The 19,672-nt window shown below is 55.0% G+C and overlaps 4 protein-coding genes across 4 annotated transcripts; 2 read left to right on the top strand and 2 right to left on the bottom strand.

The window, feature by feature from the left end:
- Positions 1-821: 821 nt before the first annotated feature.
- On the top strand, positions 822-3,630 carry PG986_006159 (eukaryotic aspartyl protease; the record flags this gene model as incomplete). The annotated part of the gene is made up of 6 exons (XM_066842381.1): positions 822-1,026; positions 1,089-1,436; positions 1,496-2,277; positions 2,334-2,383; positions 2,432-2,754; positions 3,020-3,630. The coding sequence occupies 6 exons, from the start codon at positions 822-824 to the stop codon at positions 3,628-3,630; spliced, it is 2,319 nt and encodes a 772-aa protein (XP_066702243.1).
- A 1,184-nt stretch (positions 3,631-4,814) lies between these two features.
- PG986_006158 (F-box domain-containing protein) lies at positions 4,815-11,056 on the bottom strand (the record flags this gene model as incomplete). Its single annotated transcript, XM_066842380.1, has 8 exons — positions 4,815-5,792; positions 5,852-7,878; positions 7,951-8,272; positions 9,074-9,737; positions 9,797-9,992; positions 10,075-10,270; positions 10,329-10,496; positions 10,652-11,056. 8 exons carry the CDS (start codon positions 11,054-11,056, stop codon positions 4,815-4,817), a joined length of 4,956 nt encoding a protein of 1,651 aa, XP_066702242.1.
- Positions 11,057-12,514: 1,458 nt separating this feature from the next.
- On the bottom strand, positions 12,515-13,270 carry PG986_006157 (uncharacterized protein; the record flags this gene model as incomplete). The annotated part of the gene is made up of 1 exon (XM_066842379.1): positions 12,515-13,270. The coding sequence occupies one exon, from the start codon at positions 13,268-13,270 to the stop codon at positions 12,515-12,517; it is 756 nt and encodes a 251-aa protein (XP_066702241.1).
- Positions 13,271-14,349: 1,079 nt separating this feature from the next.
- On the top strand, positions 14,350-15,645 carry PG986_006156 (uncharacterized protein; the record flags this gene model as incomplete). The annotated part of the gene is made up of 1 exon (XM_066842378.1): positions 14,350-15,645. One exon carries the CDS (start codon positions 14,350-14,352, stop codon positions 15,643-15,645), a length of 1,296 nt encoding a protein of 431 aa, XP_066702240.1.
- Between the last annotated feature and the right edge of the window lie 4,027 nt (positions 15,646-19,672).

The following is a 19,672-nucleotide window of genomic DNA, read 5'->3' as shown; positions in this document are numbered from 1 at the left end:
AGTCAGTAAGACCCTGGTCGGCTTCCCGCTGCGCTATGGACATATGTATTGAACAAGGTCTTGTCTTGGTGTGTCCGCAAGGAGGGAAGCCGTCTGCAGCAGTCGGGTCGTAGTGGGTAGGCCAGATACTGAAGGTACTGTACCAATACTGTAGCCACAGGGAAAGAACCTGAACAGCGAGAAACCCAGAATCAAATACACGTAGGCCCCAAGTGCCCCCCCTGCCCCCGGAACACCCCCACAACAAGGAAACTCTACGCTAGGCTGGGCACGTTTGTTGTCCGCCCGCTGAAGAGCCGATGGCAGCATGGCACCGAGAAAGTGACTGCGCAAGGACTTATCTCTCCCCAACTGTACCTGCTCGATCGATTTTGTCTCCGTTGTTTTTACCCTCCGCTCCGGTACCAATCTCGCGGGAATACTGTTGTCGCGCCGCCAATTGCGATTGGGCCTGGACTGCAAACCGCCTCGAAGCAAACACATCGAAGCTGCTCCGAACTCGAAGAACGCCCCGTCGCGGCTACGATTCTCGACACATACCTTCACATTCCTCGGGCACTCATGGAGAGCCCCGTCTAAGCCGACCCCCCGATACTTGCTTGTGGCATCTGAGCTGCGAACACTAGCCTCCATGACGCAGTCGACGGCGCACTGGTAACCTCGCGCCTGCGTGTGCCGGCCAGATCTATTCCCTCGACCTGCCACAATGTGTTCGACACGATATGTGCCGTCGCTTCTCGGTGCTTTGTTGGTGTTAGCTGCGAGTACCTTGGTATCCGCTGATCTTGAGGCTCTGTGGCTCGAGCCCTCCCAAAAATGGCATGTGTGCAACGGTTCTTCAACTATGCAAGGGATGCACCGCACCAACCAATGCTAATACCAACTTCCTCGTGTATAGGTACGGCATTGACGGCAACTGGTCCGCAATCGGGCTCTTCGTCGGAGAGCCCGCCCAGCAAGTCGATGTCACGGTGAACACCGCCCTCTCGGAACTATGGGTTGTGGAAAGTACCGGTTGCGATTCGAGTACGTCCAACTTCAACCACTGAATACTGTGGGGACATTTCCTTCTAACGCTGCCGGAATAGCAAATGTCTGCAAAACGTCCCGCGGCAATGTTTTTGACGTCGGCGCATCACAAAGCTGGGGGTCATTGGGGCAATACAAACTCGGGTCGGACAACCTCACAGGAAACGGCGATTATGCCATGGAAACGGTGGTCGTCTACGACAGCGCAACACAACGACAGAGCCCGCTTCGGAAACAGGTCGTCGCTGGCATCAACGACACGCAATATTTCACCGGCTTCTTCGGTCTTGGGATCACGCCGGGGAGATTCGAGGATGCCGTTGTGCTGAGCCCCCTGGCTAACCTGGTCGAACAAGTGGGCATCGTTCCGAGCCATAGCTACGGCTATACTGCCGGGGCCTACTATGGTGAGTTATTGGCTGGTACACTGCTGGGGCGGACCCTCGTCACTAACGGAGTCGAATAGAGGGAGACTCGGGCACGCCCATTTCCATCACACTGGGGGGCTACGATCAGAACCGATTCGTCCCCCACGCGACGAATTTCAATCTCAACATCGACCAGGAACCCGAAGTTCTAGTCCGAGGGATCAGCGCCCAAGTCACCAATCCGGATGGGGCTCCGACTAAGTGGGGTTCGACCTCGAAGACCCTCCTCGCGTTCAATGAGTCGGTCAAGGCAGTCATTGACACCACAACTCCCTACCTGTGGCTCCCGACCCCTGTATGCGAACATTTTGCTCAGGCACTTGGCCTGAAGTGGAACGAGACTTTCGGCTTGTATATGTACTCCAGCGACGGCATCTTCGACAGCTTCCAACGCCCAGACCTTTCCTTCACTTTCACCCTATCTAGCTCGGACAACCTAGATAACTTCGGTCGCCCGCTAGAAATTCCTGGAGCTGTCAATATTACTATATCGGCCAATGCGTTTGCCCAGACGCTCCGATTTCCGTTCCACAACCTTTTTAGCTATGGCGATGCAGCTATTCCCTACTTTCCTCTGAAGAGACATGATAATGCTAGCCAAGCCATAATTGGAAGGACGTTTATGCAGGAGGCGTACTTGATCACCAACTACGAGTCAAGCACATTCTCAGTCCACAAGGCGTTATTCCCCGAGAATCCACGTCGCAATACGTCCATCATAACAATTAAGCGAGACGGCTCTACTCCCTACCCAGGCCCCCCATCGCAGCCGGGAAACAAGCCGGAAGGATTAGGGACACCGCAGATAATTGGAATCGTTGTCGGTGCTTCCTTAGTCGTGATTGCTTCTTTGGTCACGTTACTCTGTCTCCATAGGAGGAGGAAGCAAATGAGAAATTCCGTACCCGAGGTGGACGACTGGAAAGGTAGTGATACCGCTTCTGAACAGGAGACCCCCAGACTCCTGTCGGAAGAATCTTCTCGAGAATCACGAAGCGATTTTCAGCGAAAAGGGGCAAGAAAACCGATGTGCACGAGGTTGCTGGAAGTACGACTAGGGCAGTCGAGGTAGGTGCTGATATGAATCACGAGCGCTACGAATTGGCTGTCCCTCCGGAACCCGTAGAGTTGGATGCGTCAGATGCTCATTCCATCAACGATACAACCGATTTTGGCTCAGAAGACGCGCACAATCTCGGCGCTTATGAGTTTGCACGGATGAAAATGGATAGACAACTGCAAGGACCCGTCCCGGAATACACACCACCAGCCAAGGGGCTCTCTTTGGAAGAAGAGGGTAAAAGCCATCAAGACATAAGTCATGTGGCACACTACCGACCTTCGAATCACCTGAATACGGACCAAAGCCCGTCCCCGACATCCAGCAGCAACTCTACATATCCTCTACCGTCACCTATGACGCCCCATGGGGAGACTGGACGGGCCGGATGCCAGACCCCCCTCGCCCATCGCCTTCACGTCGCAAAGCTCGTGGGCTCACACCAACCAGGGCATGCCATATCCGCTGCCCTCTCCTATCACGATCGACCATAGATCTTTAGGCCGATCCGACTCATCCGGTGGTGTCTCACCGACTTCTCCCACGGGATTATTATTACAACCGCCTCCACCGGCAACACAGCGCGCTCCTATTGATACTTCAAGAATAGTCTGTCTTGGACCTCTACCAAACAATGTGCGCTTACCACACCAACGCCCTGTACCACCTCGGCTAGTCGGGCCCGAGGGACACGCCTTCGTAATGCCAACGATACCGTCGGCGGAGGAGTCCCGACGGGAGTCTCGGCGGGGGTCAAACGACACTCTGGGGAGTAACTTCACCGTTGAAGAGGACGAACAGGGAGGGCTTCGCGTCGTGGAGGGCGACAATACACGGCGAGGATCTTTTGGAGGACTGACACCGCCTTCGGAGCCCGAGGAGGAACCCAGTCCAACCTCGAGCCGCCTTGACGGTCAGGATGAATTCATCCACATACCACAACCACCTCCTCGTTCGGAGGACTTTTCGAACCGCTTGGACCCTCGCGCGGATCTCGTCCACATCCCCACCCCACCGGGAGCGCCGTCACCGACCAGAGGGTGCCTCGACGGCGTTGACGTTGTACATATCCCTCAGCCAGCGTCAAGGCGGTATAGCTGGGAGGAGCAATGAAATCCGCCCCAAAACTGCTCATGATGGCCTGACCTGCTTCGAAACTGCAGTCATCCTCTCGCATTCCTCAAACTTGGAACTCCCCGACTCTAGAAAAAAGCTGGGCTGCTGCTTGATGCGCCGCCATTATGATTAAAACTATGTGATTTATTATTCCTTTCTCACCCCAACTCATCTCGACCATATATACAACTTGAGACCCTTATTTTCTTTTTATTTTCCTTTTTATCTCTTTGGAATACAACTATACAGCAGCGGTCTAAGGAGTTTCCACATGGCTTGTGTTTCTACTACTGGGAAATGATATCCAACGCTCTTTGGGATGGCTACCTCGCTTGATTTTTGCTTTCCAGGAAAGCCCGATTTGGTCAATGGAATGCGAACAGTGACGTGGATACTACCCCTTCTCTGAATACCAACCACAATCAAGTTTTGGTTGCACAGACGGACAGACAGGCTGGCAGTGTCCTGCAAAAAGAAAGACAAAAAAAATAATAAAAAATTTGGCGTTGGTGGAATACTGGGCTGCTTTTTACGCACATTTACAAGAGCGGATCCCGCAAGTTGGATACGTGGACGACTGACATCCTTAACTGTGATGGAATGACGAGCTAAAAGGGCCCTAGGAGAAAGAAACCCAATGGTGACTGGCAAGACTGCGGCTCACCTGAGAAGGAGAGAGGGAGGGGAGTGAGATGGGCACCATCTACTCTACAAATGATACGTATATAACTAAACAAGCAAATAACCAGATAAACAAATAAAAACTTGTCATCATTCTTTGGAGTTCTTCCTCTCTCGAACAATAATACCGTGGCCTACGTCTACACAATCGGGGAACTCTGTCTAATATCCAGGCTGGCGAGGATGTGTACAGATTGATCTGATGAGAATCAGCGGGTCCGAGTGACTCGACAAAATGATCGCACTCAAGTATCCACGATCACGATATAGACAAATGTTGACCAAGACCATGGTTGGGAGTAAATACCGAATTCAATTAGGCAATTCTGGCAGGCAAACGATACTAATAGGCTGGCGTATTCTCGCTACGAAACGAAGGAAACTCCTCCAACAAAAGCAGCAGAGCACAGGACGAAGAACAAGATTAATCATGAAGCGAACAACAACAACACCACAAAACCAAACCCCCTCAGGTTGGTATACATACATCCCTGTGTGGCTCAAAAGAACAAAGCCCTGCCCTTGCCCTTTCCAGTATTGCTTCCCAAAGCTGGAAACTCATCGTCTGGCATGGCACTTGAAGCAGATTGTCGGCTCTGCTCCTCGGCAAGACTCAGCTCTAATGCTAATCTCAAGTCCTCGTCCTCTTCATTGGCATCGAAGGTAGCAGGATGAGAAGTCTCGGCCCGCTGGACCAAGGGTGCGTGGCTCAAATTGGGCGAGCTCGAGGTAAATTGCTTGCTCTGCTTCTCTTTGGATAGCATGGGGGCTTCGTAGTCGCCAAAGCTGGTCTCTCGAGGAGACTGGCCTGCATCGTCCCCTCCTTCGAGAAGTGACAGGCGAATAGCTTGCTGTATCTGTAGTTCGTAGTCGCTTTCGGACTCGGGTGCCGGGGCGACTTGGACGCTAGAGCTAGCCGCAGGCGTGCTGAGCCCGGTGATGCTAGGGTCAGGAGTGACGGTGTCCAAACTACCAGTAGTAGAGGTTGTGTCAAAGTCGGCAGCCGAGCCCGTATCACTAGCGCTGGTTCGACGCTGCTCGTCGAGCTGGAACGCCTCTTGGGAAACCATCTCTGCATAACGCAAGGCTTCTTCTTCGGTCAGGTCGCCAAGGCCAACGCCAAACCTTGAGCGGAGCCATGCCTCCTCTCGAGCCTTGATTTGCTGCTCAAGTCGTAGCTCCTCAGTTTCGGCAGCGATGAAACCTTTGACACCACCACCAGGCCGTCGGGTGGCCAGACGTCCGTGGACGTCTGCATGGCGTATTCGGCGTTTGCGACCGGAAGGTTGCCCAGATGAGCTATAAGCCCAGTATCGGACGAATGTACCAAACGCCAGGATGCCCCGCAGCATAACCGGGTCCGGATCAAGATATATTGCACCAACTGCCGAAAAGCTACTGCTATGGAGGGCGGGATTTGCGTTGATGATATGTCGGGGAACTCGGCCAGTCGAGCGCGCATTCAGTGTTCGGAAAGGCTCCAGTGTGGAAGCTAGAGGGTCCCAGGCCTGCACAAGGCCATCGCTCCCCCATGAACCAGGTAGAGCGCAGACATGGCAAGAGCAGAAATCTCGGGAGACTCGGTCTGGATGACACGGACAGGTTGCACACCGGCACTTGCATGCGCTTCTCGCATGTTCCACAACATGACCTTTCCGGAGTTCGTACCGACACCAATCATCCGGGCGCCTCTGCCAGGAAGATCTGTTGGGGCCTGTCCAGTGGGAGTCATTGATCCCTTGATACCATTCGAGGAATCTTGCAGTGGATCCTCAGACGATGCCATCAGGGCAAACGACGACATGTCCACACTGCTAACAGTGATCTGCGAGTGCTCGCAGCCCTTCATCGAAAATGAGGATTCGCGCCACTCGTCAAGATCTTCCTGCTTCAAGGTTGATGCCGAACTCGACACCCCACTTCCCGAAGTAGACAGCACCTGTCGTAGCAATGGTGATGCTGGCGAGCTAGGTGAGGGGGATCTTGGTTTAGCGCCACCGAAGATTGAAGGAGCGGGCGACGTCACAGGCGTCACACTGGGAGATTCAGCGGCACTCAGGGTCTGCGGACGACAAGGCGAGTTGCGCACATATCGTGTCATGGAAGGCGATTCTTCGTCTTCGTAGCCACAGCTAAGGACAAAGATGCCCTCGCCAGAACCATGCTCATCAGTACCAGCGAAGTCGACCTCGAGTTTGCGTCGCATATCCCAGCCATCGCAAACCTTCCGAAAGTGAGCGGGCTTGTACCGTAAAAATCTCTCGATTTCCCGGGCCTCCGCAACCATCTGGCCCTTCTTCAAGTCCATGGCATTGGAAGGAGATCTCGGAGAGTACGCACCACGGACAGCGTTCTTGCCAGACTCGTCAGGCCGCGCTCGCCGGCGAGTCTCCTCAATCAGCTGCCAATAAGTAGTGCGGCCAGCATGCCAGGCACACTTAACGCTGTCCTCTGTTTTGGACTTGACGACAGGAGTCGGAGGTTGCGTCAGATAATACACCTCGCCAAGTGCATTCAGAGCAACTGCCCAAACCCTGGAGGCTGATTTCCGCTTTTGGTTGTAGCTCTCGTCTACCTTGATCGCAATGATGGGAACACCGGGACTGAGAACCCAGCGAGCACTGATTTCACTGCTCGAATAGCGAGGGCCTGAAGGATCATGGCCTAGCGCGTACGAGGTAACAATGCCCAGTGTTGAGCCGACCAGAATGCCCACCATTGTGCTTGTCATGGAAGGCACGGCGGGCGTTCTGGCGATCCACAGAGAGCTGATTGCTTCCGAAAGCTCAGGAATTTTGGGAATATCGGCATGGGCATCGACCACAGTCGACTCCTGGCCGAGATACCTACCCCTAAACTCACCACTTGGGCGGAAAAAGACACGGCCGCCAGGGAAGCCTTCGCCGCCAACGACGCCATAGGGCTGGCTGACATCCATGACATTCGGAAGTACAGCAGGGCCCTCTCCAATGCCATACGGCAGAAATTGAGGTGCTACTTCCTCCAACTGCGCGAACGCAAAAGGATCATCGAGACCCCATTTCTCCACTCTGCCAGTGGTTGGGTCGCTCGCGCTGGTAACACACATATCCGCGGCAGCATGAATAGCCCGCGGCGGTTTCTTCCCGGTGGATGTAAAGGTAGCATGGACATTGGTTACCATAGATGGCAGTTTTGAGTTGTAGGTCAAAACCGCACTAGCCTTCTTGGTGGAATGACTTGACCGCGACGAAGACCCAATGCCTCCCGAGCTCGAGCCAGGCTTGCCTCTAACAAGACTTCGCAGTAGGCGGGTTCGAAGTAGGTACTCGCTGCGCCAAGATGCATGAGCAGTGAGTCGTGTGAAGTGGCGTACCTCGGAGCGAATGAACTCGGGGTCATCCTGGCCCAAGGGCCCTGTGGTCTGCTCAGGCACTACCATGGCATCCTGTCCTGGGAAGAAGCGTTGGAAAGCCATCCGCCAGGCATGTGGCGTCGTTACGAGCGTGTAGAATCGCTTCGATACCAGCGCGACGGATGCATGAGAGTCGGGATGCAGGTGAGAGAGGATATGCGTCAGGATTTCTACACGGAGTAGACCATGTCAGTATGTCGATGCAAGTAGAACATGGTTTCTTCGGGGAGGGGCTCACGAACCATTGGGGAAATCAGTCAGCTGTGCGCCGTCCGTCTGCGAACCGGCACGCCGAACAACGTTGAAGCCCAAGGCTTGGCGAGGAGTCGCAGGAATCAAGGCATTCTCGTACTCAGAGATACGATGTCCAGGAGTCTTGGGGTAGTCGGCGACCTGCAAGCCGGCTACATTCAGTCCGACAAGTCGGTCTTCAAGCTGGGTGGCGCTGACTCCTGGGACGGGCGCATCCGAGCTGCCACCTCGACCTCCGATGTCAGACTGCGGCGAGCGATTGCTTGAGGAGCGGGGCTGCATGTCGTCTGGGACAGCGCCAGCATGGTGAAGCTGAGGAAGGCCATGTTGGTAGGAGGGGGTGGGGGGGGCGGAGAGGCGCTTGTCGGATGAGTCTGGGTGGAAATGTTGGTAGACCCTAGTTGCATAAAGTAGAGTAGATAGGTTCGAAGGGTGGTGGTAGGGTTGACTGTGCAATATCGGATGGCACAGTCACGGTCACGGTCAGTCACAGTCAGCAGTCACAGAGTGTGTGCTGAAAGTATAGAGAGACGAAAAAGACAGCGGTAAGTGGTAGAGGAGCGCTGCCAGGACAGATGGCGACGATGCTGTGTGATCAATTGGAAAGTCGAGGTGAGTGGCGGTTGATGTGATGAGGAGAAAAAAAAAGCGGAAGAGAAGCACTTGGTGACGAGGCAGCAAGCAAGCAGCCAGTTCGCGCCACGAGGTTCAAGCAAAAGCCCGTCTCAATCAAGCTCTGCAGGGAGGGAGTGTGACCTAATCACACCTGTAGGCTGTAGGCTGTAGGCGGTAGAGCTACCGCTAGAGACTAGAGTGGTTTCTGCCATCTACTGTACATAGGTAGCTCCAGCTGCAATCCCCGCCAGCAATACCTAAACTCCGGCTGCGCCCCGTAACCTCCGAACCCAGGCCATCAATGTTGAGCAATATAAGTGAGAAAGAATATGAGAATACTGTTCAGATGATTTGCTTCCCTTTAACTTTTAGGTAGTTTGGAATTCCGATTTTCCAGCAGACGTAGTAGGTACGATGTATGACTGAGCCAAATTACAACATATACCTGAACCGCTCTCTGTCTCTGGTATTCGCCCCTTCTCTTCCAGGTGAGCCCACCAAGCCCTGCGCTTCTTCGTGGCCGCCGCGTTCTCTCGCAGCCCCGTCCATCCGCGCGTTCAAGCGCGCGAGGTAGAATCGCAGGACCAGCGCAACCACCGCCACGCCCGCCATGCCGCCGGCACATGTCCACATGCCCGGCTCAAAGTAAGGCTCGTCGCCCTTGGGGTACAGGCGCGTGCCGAGCAAGGGCCCGCACTGGCCTACGACCTGCATGAGCGCGAAGCCACCGCCTCGCCGGCCCTCGGACGGCTGGTTGTTGATGTTCCAGGCCACGACGAGGACGACGACGTTGAAGAAGCCGACCGCCGCCGGGTAGATTGCCAGGTAGCGCAGCATTGAGCCCAACCCCAGCGGGCGCGCGAGCGCGAGCGCCAGGTAGCCCGCCGCAGAGGCGAGCGCGTGAGCCACGATGAAAGGCGCCCGCACGCCCAGCTTGTCGGAGAGATGCGCCGTGGCGAGAACCGCCACAAAGGCGATCAGGTACGGCGGTGCGCTGAGGGCTTGGCTCTCCAGCGCCGTGTGGCCCATCTCTTTGAGTATCATGGGAAGGAACACTGGTAGTGACGAGTAGGCCATATTCGTCAAGAAGAACATCACTGCCGTCAGCCAGGCTTTGGGATCTAGCAGCACGGACGAGATGGTCTTGAGCCGGCCCTCGGCCCTGTCTTGGCCGGAAGTCCGCGACTGGCCTTTTTCATGTCGGAGACGCAAACTGGCGACCTTTCTCTCACGCGCAGTGAGGTACCGTGCCGTCTGGGGGAGTCTGGGACAACACTCCAGGCAATTACAGCAACGACAAGAGGTGGAAACCCTTCAGCGAGGAACAGGACACGCCAGGGCGCAATGGGACCCGATTCGCCGAGTTTTATGATAATCCACGCCAGAGAGGACGAGAAGGTCGTCGCCAGTGGCGCAGCTGTTATTGCTACCATCAGCCCCTGGTGGATTCCAACGGGATATAGACATGACACAGGCATAGTGGCTGGGTTGCAACTTACCAGCTATAAAGAGTGCGGTCCTATAGGCTAGCTCACTCCTCTTGAAAAAGAAGGACAGGAAAAAGGGGACCCCGGTAAAGGCAGCCTCGCCGATGCCCAAGAGCGCCCGCAGGAAGATCAGGACAGGGTACGAGGTAGCCACCGCCTGCAGCGAAGCTATTACGCCCCACGAAAGCACAATGAGCGACACCTGCAACTGTGGTTAACGTCATCGTGATTGGGTCAGGTGTCAGCATCCGACCGCCCCAACTTACGTATATATGAGCTGGAATGATCCTCCACAGGAGCGACATCCACTCGAACGCAATGTACGCGACATAGAACGAAGTAAGAGACCACTCATACCACCCAGCTCGAGGAGGGCGGGTTTGCAGGTCGTTCTCCATGCCAGAGATCCTTGCATTGCCGATATCTACATCCCGCTATGGTCAGCCAGGCTGCCGATTCAACAGGCAGAGACAGAGACAAGCGCAGCAGGGGTGATTCCGGTAAGGGAACGCGTACTTGACCTATCTAGAAATGAGAGCATATAGCAAATAGATAGAAAAAGAACGAGCCTGCGATCAAACTTGCGCACCACCGCTTGCTCCTCGTCGGGCGTGTACAGTTGGAAGCTGGCTGCCGTGCTGTCGCTCAACCGTCGACGGGTCGCCGACGCATCAGGGGAAAACTCGTCGTCGTCGTCCTCCTCCTTGTCATGATCACGGGCGGGTCTGCTTCTGGTACGGTTGTCTAGGTTCTGCAATTCGTACGAGGCACCACTTCCCGACTCGACATCGTGTTGTCCATGGTGGTAATCATCGGCCCAAGGGGTCTCTGCGTCCTTCTCATCGTCGGAAGAAGAGTCGGGGTCGTTGTCGGGTGTCAGTTGCGCAGTGGCCCCTGAAGAAGAGGACGGCGACGCCAAGTCGGAGCTGTCCGCATCCAGGTGATGGGACGAAGAGGCGGGCAGTAATGGCACTGGTGCGCCTTCAAAGTCCATGTCGTTCATGCAGGCACCCATTAACTGATGGTGCAAGCAATCAACCAATGCCGCTAGAGAGTCAACCGATCAAGTCTGGTTTTCACTTAATGAGTATTATTGTAAGGCGACACAATGGAATTGAACTAAGTATGTAGGGAAGAAGTAAATTGAAATCGCGTGGGAGCAGAGCTGGAGCGGCTGAGAAGCTGCGAAGCATGCATTGTTTGGCTGGCAGGCCCTGTACGGAGCACTGCGTCTGCGTCAATCAATCATGCCTACACCCTACAGTCTACACCCTACACAGGGCCCGGACGGTGCCGCCTCTGCCGCCTCATTTCCCTCCCGGGGCACGTTGAATAATCGTTGGGTATTGTCAATATCCTTATATCCACCGATTTACATCACCCATGGAGTATGAAACGTGAAGTCATCCATGTCCATTGTTTGGATCTGACGTATTAACTAAGGTGCTAAGTAGACACCGATGTACCTAGTAGGTAATGCATTGGGTTCAATTAAGCATGGATCCCATCGGATGGCCTCCCTCGAGTCCCTCAGATCCCATCTTGGCCTGGCACCCCCCGGCTTGCTGTCCGGGCAAACCTAGCTAAAATAAGACGCAGTTGAGTTCGCCTAGTCGTATCAATCATGATTGAATGAATGTAAATAATAAATACTTTCTGCAAGGTACAACACAGCCTCTATCATAAACTCGAGGCGCGCCGTGCCGTTGGGCAGGATGAACGGTATCTATTCAGTTTTCTCTCTCTCTTTTTACAATGGCGCAAAACAACACAAGAATTGGCTCTGCTCTGAACTTTGAAAAGGTGGCTATACTCCAAACAGGGAGCTATATCGGCGCCATATCCACGAAGGAGATCGCCTTGCGGGTTGAATGCAATGAATATGGGCTGCCCAGTTTGTATTGTACAGACGTTTTACTTTTTCTTTTTCCAACAACAACGGGCTACGTACACAGCGGCGCCAGAAGTCCTCCAAGAGTCCACGTCTTTTGCTCCGAGTAGGTAGCCCACACAAATCCCTTCCGGCTTCCACCACGCGCACATACACACGCTCCGCCAACCGCTTTGAATACGGCCTGAACGCCGACCGCCTCATTCAAAAAAGATTAGATAAAAAGGGCACCTGTCGGCCAGGTTCGAGCCAGAAAAAGGTGGGCTCGAGCCCTCCAAGGCCAACAGGCGTAATATTGTCTATAGTCCAACTCGCGTTTATTTTCGAGTTAAACCCGTTCGAGAAGTAAAATAACAAGAAAATTCGAGCGATGCCCGAGGGCGCTGCAGTTCCTGGTGGCCTGTGCCATCTACAGCAGGATCAAGCAAACAAGGCCTCCAGGAAGGGTATCGAAAGGTCCGCAACAAAAAGATAGTAGATAAAAAAGAAAATGGTTTGAAGAGTCAATGGACGGGACGTGCAGGTCGTGCAGGTCGTTTGCAAAATGCGTTGTGGGTCTCATCAGTTCCAGCCGAGCGAGTTCTCGGCGGCCACTGGCGCCGAAATGAAGGCGGTGCGGCCGGAGTTGTTCATGTCGCTCCTTCGGCTGCCTTGGCTGTCGCGCGTGTTGCCGGGGATGCCGCCGTGACCACCGCCTACGCCACCATAGCCGCCATTGGCACCATTGGCCGTGAAGTCCCGGCTGAGAAGTGCACCACCCATGAGCGCAGGGCTGCCAACGTGACCTTGGCGCATCTCGGAAGGCGCCGAGACGGAGCTGCTGCGCTGGTGTCGCTGCTTTCTGCGCTTGTACCGGCGGGCAATGATGAACATGGCCGCGCCATAGGCACCGGCAACACTGGCTGCCCCGAGAGCGATGGCAGCGGTGGTTCCCTTCTGGGACGAAGACTGCTGAGAGGAAGAGCCGCCATTGCCGAAAGCATCGTTGGGGTTGTTTGACGGGCCCGAAGGCGGCGAGTTGCCGGTAGAAGTGCCATCGCCGCCAAGGGTAGAGCCATACGCGATGTCGATGGACGGGTTAATGAGGCCAGTCATCTCGGTGACCAACGGGTCTGGGTTCCTGTAAAGCGGCGAGTTGGGGTTTTCGTGGTCCGTTCGAAGCTGCTGGATCATGCTGCTAGGCACATAGGCGACAGCCAGGGTGGTAATAAATCCGAGCTCGGGTGTCGTGTCATACGGCCGAAGGGAATGCATGACGATCTTGCTCTCGTCCATATTCAGGGCATAGCTGAGGGCCTTGGGAACGAGGTAGAACATCTGGGCCGCCGCAACAGGCTCCTCAACAATGAAGGGGTAGTTCAAGGCATACTTGTATGCCAGTTGAATCAGAGTTGAGCCTTCAGGTTGATTTCCAGGTATAGTACTGGGGGGTAATTGCCTTGGGCAGGTACGAAGGGACTCCGGTCGCTGTTGTCTGAGTTCCGCCAGTTGACTGGCGAGTGGTGGAAGGCTGAATGACAATAGACGTGGGTAGCCACGAATTGGTGCCCGTCATGACACCAGTTGCCGGAACACTGGTGAACGTGTTTTTGGTCGACGTGGTCGCAGGAGGCTCAACAAAACTGCTGGAAGCACTTGTGATGGGCACGATCACGGTGGGGGTAGGGGTGGGAGAGGGAGTGGTGATGGGAGTAGACAGCGGCGTTGAAATCGGCGTGGTCACGTTCTGAACAGGAGGCGGCAAAGAACTGACAGGGGTAGCGGACGTCGCAGAAACAGAACCAGAAGCAGAGGGGGTGGTAACGGGCTCAGTGCCATTGGTAATTGGGACAGGAACGCTACTGGTAGGGAGTGTAGTGTTTTCAGGCGTCGCAGAGCTCGTCACATTCGGAATGCTGCCACTCTGAGTCGGCGGAAGCGAGGTTGGGATAGGAACGCTTTGGGTTGATCCAGTGACTGTCGGCGAGGTCGCCGAAGCCGAGCCTGTGCCCGGAGGAGGACTGGACGGGATAGTCACGCTATTGCTGCCACTAGCGGTCGGTGCACTTGAGCTGGCCGTAGGAACTGTGGGGAAGAGGGTCAATCCAGTCGAACTCGGCGTTGCTGCCTCAGTACCGTTCGCGATGGGAGCAGAGGAGGTGGGAGGAAGAATGGCACTGGTGATATCAGAAATGATGCCACCCAAATCAGCCGACCCAGTGGAAGTGGATGCGGCGGAGGAAGCAGCCGATGTCGCGTCAGTGGCGTTAGCGGTAGGGGAGACAGAAGTCACCTGGGGGGCGGCAGAAGACACGGCTGAAGTCACCTGAGTGGCATTGGCTGTAGGGACGGCCGATGACGCCTCAGTGGCATTGGCGGTAGGACCAGGGATAATTGCACTTGTAATGCCGGAGATGATGCCACCCAAGCCACCACCAGATGTCGAAGAGGGCGTGGGCACGGCGGAGGAAACAGCCGGAGTCGCATCAGTAGCGTTGGCAGTGGGAACGGCCGAAGTCACCTCGGGAGCAGCAGAAGACAAAGCTGGGGTGGCCTCAGTGGCATTGGCGGAAGAGGAAGGAAGAAGGGCACTTGTAAGACCTCCAATAATACCTCCCAAACCGCCCGATCCAGTGGATGTAGGCGCAGCGGAAGAAACAGCCGGTGTCGCATTAGTAACGTTGGCGGTGGGCACGACTGAGGTCGCCTCGGAAGCGGGAGAGGAGGCAGCAGAAGTCACCTCGGGAACGGCAGAAGACAAAGCTGGGGTGGCCTCAGTGGCATTGGCGGAAGAGGAAGGAAGAAGGGCACTTGTAAGACCTCCAATAATACCTCCCAAACCGCCCGATCCAGTGGATGTAGGCGCAGCGGAAGAAATAGGCGTTGTCGCATCAGTGGCGTTGGCGGTGGGAACGACTGAAGTCGCCTCGAAAGCGGGAGAGGAGGCAGCCGAAGTCAACTCACTGGCGGGAGAGGAGGCGGCCGAGGTCAAATCAGTGGCGGTAGAGGAGGCAGCGGAAGTCGCCTCGGTGGCATTGGCGGTGGGAGTGGGAAGAACGGCGCTGGTCACATCAGAGACAATATCGCCCAAGTCGCTCGTCAATCCGGGGAGCAGACCCCCACTGTCAGACGAGGAGGCAGTAGCCGGCGCGCTAGAAGTCGGCGTCACGAAGCCAGTGGGCGCAATGACAACTGCGCTGGAGGATGCAGCAACTGTCGGGCTAGCGGAACCAGCAGCAGCCGATGAGCCACTCTTAGCACTCGAGACAGCGGACTCTGCTGCATTGGTCGATGTGGTTGATCCCAGGCCGATATCCAACAAACCACTCGACGGCAGATCGATGAGGGGAGAACTTCCAGAAGATCCAGCGGCAGAAGATCTGGCGGCGGCACTGGACTCGGTCTTTCCGGACGGGCTTGGCGTAGCGACAACGCCCGTAATCGTCGTCGAGGGCGAGACAAACACGGGGGTGGTGAGAGTAATCGTCTGGCTGTCGCTATCGCCCGAGTTCGATCCAGAGCTGGAAGGGTCGTTCTTTGACGACCCTAGGCCATTTGACAGGCTGGCGATGAGGTCTCCGAGGTTGAGTGACGAGTCCCGTTTCGTGGTGTCCGACTTCTCCGAAGTTGTGCTGTCGGGGGTGGAAGAAGCCGAAGGTGCGCTCGTGATGGTAATGTTGGTGAATTGCCGCTTCACGTGTCGCGGGAAGTAAATCCTCGGCCTATTCGCAGTAGGCTGGCTGGCGCCAGCCAGAGAGGCAGCGGCCACCAGCGTGGCCACTGCTAGTGTGGTGGTATGCATTGTTACCCCCAGCTCGATGCCCAAGTCGTAGTCGCTGCGGTATCTTTCACGAGGTTATTAGGTTAGGGGTGGGTGCAGTTGTTATGCTAGGGAATTGTCAACCATCCATTCCATCGCGACCACGCAGCGCTGGGGTACCGACCTTGTCAGGGCGGTTTTGCTGAACGAATGTACTTGACAGAAGTTGTCAACGAGTGAAAGCTACAATTGAGAAGGCGTCGTCAGCATGGATTTCTGGTTGCCAGGCTGAGCCGCTATAGTGCGCATTGAGGATCCACGGATCGTCGAGTGACAGGCCACCTCGATATTGGCCGTATAACAGAGTTCAGAAACCGTACCTTTCATACACGGTTATCGCGTAGATATAAAGTAGGTTGTTGATTTTTTAAAAGAGTGACACGACGAAAAATTCGTCAAGATGTGGTGAAGTCGCTGGACTATCTATCCTTGACGACTATGTGGTGATGCTTTGGTAGCGATGCATTGGCGTTTACACGGCCTCCGAATGTCCTCGTCGTGGACTCGAGTTGCCTACTCAGCACAAAGAACCTGTACCAAGCGGTGAGAATTGAATGAGACGTCGGCGCCGAGGCAGGTTGTCGTCGAAAGGGTCACCTTACGATTTCGGCGGAGGTTAAAAGAGGGACGGGAATGAGGCGGACGGTGGGTGAAGGAGGAGAGAGCGAAATAAGAGATGCGGATGACAGTAGAAACAACGGGGGAAACGAGCAGACAGACCAGTCCGAGAGGGACAGGGGTGACAGACTTTCGACCAGGGGTCTCGCGGTTGGTTGGTTAGACCAAGACGACAGAAATTACCTAGCGCATACGGTACATAATATTCTTAGCGAGTACGTGTAGACCCCCGTAGGAGCAAGGCACGCCTGCACGTCCAACCTGCCTGGATGGGCAAGCACACAGTATGTACGATGGCCAGGACTCGGAGAGAATCAATCGGGGCAACGACTATGGCCACTCTCAAGTTTCAACCAGTCTACCAGTTCGTCTGATCTGCGAGCATCCGAGTCACCAACATGGCAACGACGGCTCCTTATTCTCGGTATTTTGACACGCAGCACGTCTTTGTTGCTGATTTCCTTGACAACCCCGATTCCAATTCGACGGGCACAGGTGTAGTGGTTAGGCTTGCTCTCTATACGACAAAACGGTGGGTATGGAAATCGGCACTGTCAGAAAGAGAAGGGAAAAAAACAAGAAAGAAAAAAAAAAGCAGCAGAACAAAAGTGCCTGCGCCGCCGCGCTCCGTACTCGAAAGGGGGATAGTGCAGGCCATGCAGCACCAGGACGTTCGTTCCGTCGTGCCAACTATCGCTAGGTAGAGGCTGAGTACTTCAGGTTTGAAGGAAAATACCTGAGAACTAGCGTGGGTAGCGCGATGGACCCCAGGTATCCCGTGTGATTTAAAAAGTCACCGAAGTTAAGGAGCGGTTGATCAAGTTTTGATTCCCCATTTGGATCCTGGGAGCTCCTCGTGGCGCAGGCAAATATTTGTCTGCATGTACTACCCCAAGACAGCAGGCACGCAAGGCATGGCAGGGCGGCGTATTGGCCGATGATCGACCCCCATCTGCAGGTAATTTCCATGAGATGGGTGATGGCGACCTAGGCGCGTCGGCTTAAAGAATAACCTCCATCACCACACCACCACACGGGATACCACCTAGCAGGCGTGTTTTCGTCGGCAGAGCTCGACGGGGCGCCTCAATAGACGGGATATGCGGAGTGAGTGAGGGAGCGGTTCACTCTGTCCCACGGGTGACGAGCCGGAAGTGCATCGTTCAGGTTTGTGGATTGACAAGTTCATGCCTCGGACGCCAACCGTAAGCCATGGCCATCGTTGTGTTGCAACCAGAGACACTGGCCACGAGAGAGGTCATGCGACAGCTCGCATTGGTCAAGGCGACTCGACTGGGTGCTGGTAGGTATCTGACTCCAGCATCCTGTGCGCATCTTGCTATTCTGCCGTTGCGCTGGGATAGGAAGCTGCCAAGGTTGTGCGCAAATTTGTTTTCGCAGCAATAGCGAAAACAAAGAAAGCCGTGTCACTAATAAACGCAGGCCGACCACACGCAACGGGTTGCAGACAGGACCTGCCACCTATTGACGTACACACCATCAGCTGAGCCAATGCGTCGATTGCATTGTTCGTTCGTTGCTAATAATGTGGGTGGAGTAGAAGGCTTGGATGGCGCTGTCTAGGATCCAAATCGAGAAAGACGGCCAAAACGTGGGAGGGCGCGGATACCTGGCCGGTACATGTGCTTCGGCCGGCAGGCCAATAGCCCCGAGAAGTAATCTCACAAGTAGACGCGGGCTGCAAGGTTGGAAGGGTCGTGCCTAGTCGTGCCTAGTCGCAGGTGTGTGCCTGATAGAAACGGACAGAAATCTTGACCTGCATGTCGTTCGCTCCTGGGAGCGTTTCTTGATTCGGCAAGGGATCGGCCTAGCGTACGCAATTTAGATTTCAGGTGGCTCTTGCCGGAAATGCAGACCCACACCACTGTCCCCTGTCAGTGGTCAGTGGCCAGTTCAAGGGTCAATCTTCTGCCCTGCGGTATGGTAGTAATATTGGTCCGACTCCCCCACCCCCTCCTCCCTCCTCCTCCTCCAGACGCTGCTCCAGGCTGCTAGGTGCTTGACTAGCAGCTCGAGGCCCTGTACACGTACCGTAGTGCATGCAGTGAGCGACCGTTCAAAGTCACAACAATCAATGATTGTTATTCTCGCGAGCAAGTTGGCAGGATGGCTCATCAATGACCTGCATGTTTTCTTTTCGACACTCAACAAACCAACAGCTTCGTCGACAACTTCTGGCCCTCAATGTTGTAGGTAGTTCTGCCCTGCCGCGCCCGGCAACTGCACGCCTTTTTGTCGTAATCTCGTTTTCTCGACCTCCTTGCCTGGACAGGGCCGACATATCCATACTCAAAAGGAGGCCCAATTCCAACCCCTTCAACGCGCTGTAATGCATTGTCGTGGTCGATACTTGCCAGATACCGTTTCGGGTGATTACTATTACTACTACTACATAGGCAGCACAGTACCATATGCATCCAGTTGGCAGGATTCTTGGGCATGATGATTACGCTGGGAGCCCTACTCCTTTTCCCTGCAGATGCATGGTCGCACGCACACCTGTACAATCCTACCTGAATACAGACTATGTCGGTGGGCATATGTGCTCTTCGGGGCGGATTGGGCGCCTGTCCACAGCCTGTCTGGGACTCTGGGGGACAAGGACTGCTTGGACCGCTGAGGAGTGATCGCATGGTCTGTGGGCGCCAGCAGCGAACGATATTAATATTGCATACCCTCCCAGTACACACGTACATGGAGAAAACAAGAAGGGAAAAGGTCTAGGTCGTGTCCGATTCTCTCCTAACCGGTAAAGATCGCCCAAGGCTAATCACGGAACATTGCTGACAACTGCATACATCAATTGGCAATGACTGGTACGATATAGCCCAACAAGATTGCCCTTTTCCCCTTGGCCCGAGTGTGCCGGCTCCGGCAGTTTATCTCGTCGCATTGTCTTACCGAGATGTCTGTCGGGATGTTGTGATCGTGAACTCCATACGCATCTACATAACCAATGGGAACGCGTGGGTCTCCTTCGCCCAGCAAGTGCCAACTGAAGCAGGCTATTCAAGATTCAACAGTGCCTGGCCCCGAGTAGCTCGACGCCGGCGCGCTCGAACCGAGCCTCCTCCAAGTCTGTACCTGACTAGCTCAGGCCCGGTCCGGCGATGTTTGGCTGGAGTGCGGGAGAGAGGTCTGCCCTGGCCCCTCTTTCGAGCGATAGCTCCATCTACATTGCGAACGTATCCAAGATACCGCTGGCACAGTTTTATGAGTAGATGGCGTAATGGGATACGGTAGGCGAAGATCTGGTCAACCCGTACCGGATCCTTGTGTGT

Source organism: Apiospora aurea, assembly GCF_038362705.1.
Source record: "Apiospora aurea strain CBS 24483 chromosome Unknown utg000004l_segment0_segment0, whole genome shotgun sequence".
Taxonomy (NCBI): Eukaryota; Fungi; Ascomycota; class Sordariomycetes; order Amphisphaeriales; family Apiosporaceae; genus Apiospora; species Apiospora aurea.
The sequence above is the reverse complement of the archived record's forward strand: the minus strand, read 5'-3'. Positions and strand labels throughout refer to the sequence as shown.